Source organism: Tinamus guttatus, unplaced genomic scaffold (genome assembly GCF_059628265.1).
Source record: "Tinamus guttatus ecotype Peru unplaced genomic scaffold, ASM5962826v1 Tinamus_guttatus_pri_ptg000639l, whole genome shotgun sequence".
NCBI classification, from domain to species: Eukaryota; Metazoa; Chordata; class Aves; order Tinamiformes; family Tinamidae; genus Tinamus; species Tinamus guttatus.
The window spans coordinates 504,533-512,502 of record NW_028289173.1 but is presented as its reverse complement, the minus strand read 5'-3'; the positions used below and the strand labels follow the sequence as shown (position 1 = coordinate 512,502).

At 46.8% G+C, this 7,970-nt stretch overlaps 1 protein-coding gene across 1 annotated transcript; it reads left to right on the top strand.

Annotated features, from left to right (window-relative positions):
• The first annotated feature begins 556 nt into the window (after nt 1–556).
• LOC148592107 (uncharacterized) lies at nt 557–7,438 on the top strand. Its single transcript, XM_088535668.1, has 3 exons — nt 557–645; nt 6,508–6,748; nt 7,067–7,438. The coding sequence occupies exons 1-3, from the start codon at nt 557–559 to the stop codon at nt 7,436–7,438; spliced, it is 702 nt and encodes a 233-aa protein (XP_088391794.1).
• Nucleotides 7,439–7,970: the final 532 nt, after the last annotated feature.

The following is a 7,970-nucleotide window of genomic DNA, read 5'->3' as shown; positions in this document are numbered from 1 at the left end:
AGAATGACAATAACCTCATTTCATGTAATGTATCGACTTCACACACATACCTTTTTTACTGTAGCAGAAATTAAGCTTTTTAATCCTTTTTCTCTTATTGATATTCATATAACACAAGAAATGTCTACGAATCGTATATAAGATTATTTAAGTTTTGCAGCAATATTCTGAACAATACAAATGCTCTTTTGTGAAACTGCTAAACGAAAGGGAACATTAATTAGATCTCAAAACACCCATGTGAAAATAGCATATGTTATGTGTCTTTGAAGACCATGTAAATGCATAAAAAGCTAAGTCATTAAATGAATGTTACACAGGAGTTAAATGACACAGGTGGTAGGAATTCAGGCTTCTAGCCTCTGACAGATTAGGATCTTTGAAAAAATGTGAAGAAACCCAATTCTTACATATGGGAGAAGAGAGTGACAAAGCAAGCAAGGAATTCTGAGAGAATATAAATAATAATACAGGGAATTACTATTATATACATTTATATGTAAATATATCATTTTTTTAATGTAGAGAATATTCTGTACCTATCTACCAGAACATAATGTTTGCGAATGAACAAAAGCAGAATACTTTCTCACATGATGGAGGAGTGAAGAACACAGGAAGACTCTTCAAAAATATTTTTACGAGGTATCTCATGAAGTTCCCTATTATTTTAGCTCCTCCAGTTACTGCTGCTAATAATACTGACATGTCTACACTAGTTTGTGCCAATCCAAGCAAACTGTAGTAAGCATGCTGTAAATTACAGTCTGAAGATGTTGACAGACTTGTTCACAAGCCAACAAAACATTACTTTCTTTTGCAGCTTCAAAGCCCCAAAGGAGGACATAGAGTTCTGTGAAAATCAGTGGGATGCTGGAAAGCTAAGGCATAAGTTAAGCTGTTAGTTACAAAGATGCTGGCCATCATTCCAGAGGGGATATCTCACTTCAACATCTATAACTAACTTCAACAAAACATCTGGCAAAAAGGTTGTTATTTTTACAAAGGCTGCAAAAAATAGTCTGAGAAAATTTTTGCTAGGACCTCAGCCTGGCACCCAGCTGTATGTCATTTTTGTTGTGTGAAACAATAATATTTGGTTCATATATACTGTATTGTTTATCTTATTTCTGTATTTTGTGCACCAATTTAACTGTCAAAATTAATGGCTGCTTTTGAAATTCTTGTATTTCGGGCAGCATTTACAACATTCTCTTATAATTATACTCTTAAATTATCTAAGTTCTAATGTTAAAACAAAATACAATAAAAAATCTCTCAAGTTGCTATTAAAACTCTTGACTAGGAAATACTGAATGTACACATGTGTAGTTGTGTCTCATATGAAAAAAAAAGAGGCAGGTATTTTATCACTTTTAGATGTTACTACAGAAAATGGCTGGCTCTTAAATTAGACTCACAATACTCCTGAGGGCACTTGGATGTTTAAATTATCAAGAAAGACCTTCATGGGCTCTGTTAAATCCTCCAGTTCAAACAGAAGAACAATCAGATTTGTGCTCTGCAGCCTAATCTCTTCTGGAGAGCTACTGCAGGTTAAATCCTTTTAAAGCCATCAATACCTGAAGAAAGAAAAATGCTATTATCCTTAAACTAAATCAGCTTACTTTTACAAGATAATTTAAAATTATATATCACTGCTCCTTCTCATTATTACTACTACTGTCACTAATATTGTTTAAGCAGATGAGATAACTGGAAAAAAAATCCAGAGAAAAGAGATGACAAAATATGTCAACATGACATAATCCCTTGAGTTAACATTTCTTTGCCCATGGAAATCATAAGAGGGTAATTTTGTCACGAAGCAGGATAGCTCTTTTCTAGATACTTGTCTGAGGGTAGTTACTTCTGGAATTCTCTCCTCTTTTGGAAAAAAATCCATAAGTAAATTCAGGATCTAACTCCACATTTAAGCTTAAACTTCATTTCTTTTGTTCTAGGCAGGCTTTCAAATTACTAACCTCTTATATAACTACACCGTGAGAAAAAAAATCTGACTCTCTAAGAACATGGGGTGTCTAAAGCTAGTGTGTGTGAATGTGCATCTTGGTTTCTGAAGTACATGAGATGATTTTTCTCTTTCCTCCCTGCCCCTAGAAATGATATTGCAGCGATTAGCAAAGGCTTCATAAATTTCTCCAGATTTCCATGTTGTCCAGAAGCCACAGGAGAGCAGTGGCTTTTGATGCAGTGGGCGTGCATTCAGAAATCTGGGGCATGATCACAGCTAGATTTTCTAGACACACTTAGAAGACCACACTTAGTGATCTTAGGAGATCACACTTACTGATCTCGAAGGGAAGGGCTCTGGAGCGGACGCTCGTGCCGGAGCTCCTTGTCTAGAGGCGAACAACAGGGCGAGGGGCAGCCCCAGCGCCGACCCCCGTGCGGGCAGTGCTGAGCTCCCGGCCAGAGGCGGCTCTGACTCAGCGGGCGCGGAGCCACCAGGGCAGGCGGGAATTCAAAAGCTGCCCCAGGGAGCGCGGCGAACAGAGCGGGCAAACAGGGCGTGGCGCGGCAGGGAGGGGCGTGGCGTGGCGCGGCAGGGGGGAGGGGCGTGGCGCGGCAGGGAGGGGCGTGGCGGGGCGCGGCAGGGGGGAGGGGCGTGGCGCGGCAGGGAGGGGCGTGGCGGGGCGCGGCAGGGGGGAGGGGCGTGGCGCGGCAGGGAGGGGCGTGGCGGGGCGCGGCAGGGAGGGAGGGGCGTGGCGCGGCAGGGAGGGGCGTGGCGCGCCAGGGAGGGGCGTGGCGCGCCAGGGAGGGGCGTGGCGCGGCAGGGAGGGGCGTGGCGCGGCAGAAAGGGGCGTGGCGCGGCAGGGAGGGCGGCAGTTTGCACAGGCAGGAGGTGCGGGCAGGAGGTGCAGGCAGGGGTCAGGGAGTTTCCCCCCAGGCGTGGAAAAGAATCTTCTCCTCAGACTCTTCCAGCAGCGGGAGATCAGGTAAAGCCATGGTCTCCACTCGGCAGTGTGAAAATGTTGCAGTTTGAAAGCCGTAGTGGTAGTGGTGGGGGGGGGGGAGGAGATATCAAAAAAAAGTATCCAATTCACAAACAGTCTGTGGACTGTAGGTCCGATCGCCTCCCTAGGAGCGAATCGAGTTCCCGAATAGTGTGATCCACTATAAGCTCGACCCTGGCAGTATCGGATTCACGAACAGTCTGTCAACTGTAGGTCCGATCGCCTCCCCCCACACAAGTAGTCGAGTTCACAAACAGTATGATTTATTCAAATGCAACATTTACAAAGCAGGGTTTGGATGTTATGATTAAGTTTTCGGTAATCAATTGTCATTCTCCACTTGCCATCCGGCTTCTTGACAGGCCACACCGGGGAGTTATACGGAGAATGTGTTCGGCCAATTATGCCTCGCTTTTCTAAGTCCACAATTACTTCAGTTGTTCCCTTCTTTGCAGCTGCAGGCAAAGGGTACTGGGGAACATTGGTCACATGAGATGGGGGCAGGGCATGGGTTGCTTCCAGCACTCCTACCGTTAGGCTTTCCTGCTCCTTTCCTCCAAAATTCCAAACACCATTAGGCAGATACCATCGCTTTCCTCTAAGTCCATCGTATCCTAGAATGTTCCCAGGGTGTGAACTTAGTACCACATCCACAGCTGTCATCCTCTTTTCCCCAGGCAACCATAATTGTGTCCTAGCAAGTGGGCATTTTTCTTTAGCACCTGTTACTCCACTAATCACAATAAATTTTTGAGAGAGTTTAATTCCTAATGATTCTGTTTGCAACTTGTTCAGAACACTAATCTGTGCTCCAGTCTCAATCAAAAATTCTAGACTAAGTTTTTTTGGACCAACAGGAATTGATATATAGGGTTCTTTATTTTTGGACCATTGAAAAATATGTATCATGTGGGTTGGGCGGCCTGAATCCCAATCCGCATTGCTTAGTTTTTTGATCTCCTAAACTCTTCACTTAGAGGCGCAAAGGGATTGTTTGTTCTGTCAGAGGCGGGGAGAGAGGGGGAGTTCTTGTCTTGTCTGCTTGGAGGAGGAGATTCAGTTGCTCTGCGTTCCAGGATTTCAACCAATTTTCTGATGCAGCTAGTGGATTGCCCCTGCAGCATAGCGCGGGGCACTCCTAAAGCTAATGCTTGTCTCCATAAATCATTGCACAGAGGGCTGTTAATTTGATTTACTGATGCCAGCAGACCCTGAAAGGGTTCCAGTTCATGTTTTGGGTATGGTCGACCCTCCAATTTTCTTGTGTGAAATACCTTCCTACCTCTCCCTGATTGTTCTGATAGAGGCTCAAGGTCCGACCATGCCATCTCTCGTCCATAACTCACCATGTCATGTAACAGCTCTGCCCAAATAGGGACGTGTGCAGGGGGGGCGTGAAGGTTCTGATCATTATGCTGCTGGGCCCGAATGACCCTTTCCTTTAAATTTTGCATATATATCTTTGCTGTGTCAGGCAGACCCTTAATAAGGGGCCTTAGGTGGACTGGGTCTACCGGAGCCATTAACGGAACATCAAAGCGCCTTTGGTCATACATTGCCTGAATACAAGCAGCTTTCTGCATTGCCTCTGATAAGCCAGACAGTCCCCTAACTTTGATTATTAGTGGCTCGCCTCTTTCTCTGGGATCTCTGGGATCTATTCCCCCTGCCCAATAAGCAACTCGAGCAGTAATAGATCGATTATCATCTGGGAACCCCTCATCTAGAAACACTCCTGGTCCCCAGAAGCCTAAAGATTCTTCTCTGTCTAACAATAATCTGTCGCCACCTGAAAGGGAAACTCTCCACAAGTATTCAGTTTCGGTTTCCCCAGGCTTTCTTGAAAATTTAGTCTGCAGTTCTCCTAATTCTGAACCTGAATAAGGAGTAGTCCGAACTGTGGTGCGGGGATTCCGACCTCGGGGTCCTTCAGATGTTTCATTCTTTATCAGCAGCCGAACAGCCACTAATTCTGAGGATTCTTCTTGTATCTCTTTATCTGGATCTCCCCATATGTCCCTGTCCCAGTCCTCAGGCTCAGTGTTAGTAATTAACTTTCTGATTTGCCGCATATTAGGGGGTCTGGGTGCTTGCATCAGCATTGTTTCAATTCGCTGCTCCAGTAACTGGGTACGTCTCTTTTCCTTCTCTAATTCATACTGCAAATGTTGAATTTCTGAATTCTTATTTTGATAATCTAATTTCAATTTCTCAAATATTTTATAGTCCTTCTGTGCCTGAAGTAAGCAACCGCCCAGAATAGCACAAATAACACCCTTGCCTTTGCCGTCCTTAAACTTAGCATGGCATTTCTACATTCTTTGCAAAACCTTTTCAGGATCTGACCAATTATCTCTGGCCCAATCTTCCCCACCTTCTGAGGGACCACATTTCTGTCTCCATAGGAATTCCTTTATCGACATCCTTCCGACTACGCCAATTTTGTGAAAATGTTGCAGTTTGAAAGCCGTAGTGGTGGGGCGGGGGGGAAGGAGATATCAAAAAAAAGTATCGGATTCACAAACAGTCTGTCAACTGTAGGTCCGATCGCCTCCCCCCAAACAAGTAGTTGAATTCACAAACAGTATGATTTATTCAAATGCAACATTTACAAAGCAGGTTTTGGATGTCAGTACAGGAAATTCTCTACCAGAGCGTGGGGTTTTAGCTAGCTCTGATGTACAAATGTGCAATCATCACTCACCCCAGAAGATGGGAGAGGGCTCTCAGTCTCGAGTCTCCTCAGGCGGCATCCTGACGCAAGGGGAGGAAAGGGGGGATCAGCGCATCAACTGATCCAGGATTTATGATGGATTCTTCCCTCTCACTTCTTAGTCTCTTCAGACAGCGTCCCAGCATGAGGGGAGCGAAGGGGCATCAGCCTGTCGACTGACCCAGGAGTTACGATGGTTTCTTCCCTTCCAGACTTTTCATCCTTAGTTCACCTTTTATACTTTTATTTACATTCAGGTGGAGCTTGAGTGACTAGAGTCATACTTAATATTGTTATAGATCGGTGAAAAAGTTTCTCGCTTTCATTTCAAGGTACAGTCAACCGAAAATCTAGAGCGCATGCTCAGTGAGGGGTGGTCGTACCTCGGAGGCGGGTAACTTTTGGGATGGAGGTATGGTTTTCACATTATAATGAGCAAAGTTCAAGCAAAGTTCACTCAAAAGGAGTGATTTGCCACCCTTGCTGGCTCAGCACCGGACATGTTATCGTATATCTCTCATTAGACAGCCACTGTGCAGCTTATCAGCAGCCCAGCACAGGGAGTGCAACAGAGTTTGGCCGCAGTGTCTTCACCCTGATCTGTCCTCCGTTACTCCCCTTTGCAGCTGCGAGGAGGGCAGGTTGTGCTGCCCAGGGAACCGTGGAGGAGCTGAGTCTGTGCATACCAACCATGCTGGAAGTGGCAACTGTGTATCACTCCAAGCAGGCCTCTGTAATGCCAGAGCTGTGTTAGGCCCTGGTTTTCCTCTCAATTCCTGCTTTCAAACAATTCTTCCACAAACACTTCTTCCACAGGCAGAGAGCTTCCGCCGGGAAGACTGTGGCGACACAAACTGAACCGCCACAGAAACATGCAGCGGTCCAGGTTTCTGGCTGTGGGGAATGCCTGAGCCTCTCCATGTTACCGGGGAGTGGTGAAAACACAGCCTGCCTTAGGTGTGAGCAGGTGGACGACCTGCTCAGCCTGGTGGCGGAGCTAAAGGAGGAGGTAGAACGGCTGAGGGCCATCAGGGAATGTGAAAAAGAAATAGACTGGTGGAGCTGCGTTCTGCAGTCTTCCCAGGAAAGCCACTCTGATAATTCCCCGATTCAATCAGAAAATCCAGTACTCTCTTGCCATAGGGTAGAGGGGGCAGAATTAACAGTATCCAGGGATGATCAACAATGGAAACAGGTCCCTACTCAAGGTGGCAGAAGAACCCTTCTACGGCCCACCTCACCTCCACCTGTGACCACATCCAACAGGTATGAGGCCCTGGAACTTGGGGATCAGGTAGAGGAGGCCTTGAACCAAGGCCCATCTAGGGGGCTGTCTGGTCCATGCTGCAAGGCTGCTCCCCCTAAGGAGAAAAGGAGCACCCGGAAGAAGCGGCGGGTGGTCGTTGTCGGTGACTCCATGCTACAGGGCACGGAGGCACCAATATGTAGACCGGACCCCTCACCCAGAGAGGTCTGCTCCTTGCCAGGGGCCCAGATAAGGGATGTCACAGAAAGGCTCCCAAGGCTTGTTGAGGAGTCTGACTATTACCCTCTGGTACTGTTTCATGTGGGCACTAATGATGCCATGGGGAAAATGAGGGATATCAAGCAAGACTTCAGAGCCCTAGGGATGGCCATCAAAGGTACAGGTGCCCAGGTAGTGTTCTCCTCTATTCTGTCAGCAAGGGGAATGGATTCAAGGAGGAGAAGGCGGATATGGCATCTTAACAACTGGCTGCGCCGCTGAACCTGGCAACAGGGTTTTGGCTTCTACGACCATGGGACTCTGTTTGATGACCACCAGCTAGTGGGGAATGATGGGATCCATCTCAGCAAGAGGGGCACACGTCTCTGCCAAAAGGCTGGCCAACCTGGTTAGGAGGGCTTTAAACTAGACAAGAAGGGGGAAGGGGAGTGCCACACAGACACGGCGAACAGTACCGCACAGCCTAGGTCAGATGGCTTCCAGCGGGAGTATGGTAGTGGGGAAGTGAGGACAGGAAATGACCGCGGAGGGTCCTCTTTCACCCCTCCTGAGAAACCTGCAGGCTCGGTTACTTCCCTGAAATGCCTGTACACCAATGCGCGAAACATGGGGAATAAGCAGGACGAACTGGAGATCTGTGTGTGGTCCCAGTGACATGATCTCATTGGTATCACAGAGATATGGTGGGACAGCTCGCATGACTGGAGCGCTGCCATGGAAGGCTATGTGCTCTTTAGGAAGGATAGGCTGGGAAGGAGAGGTGGTGGAGTTGCTCTTTAAGTGAGAGAGCAAC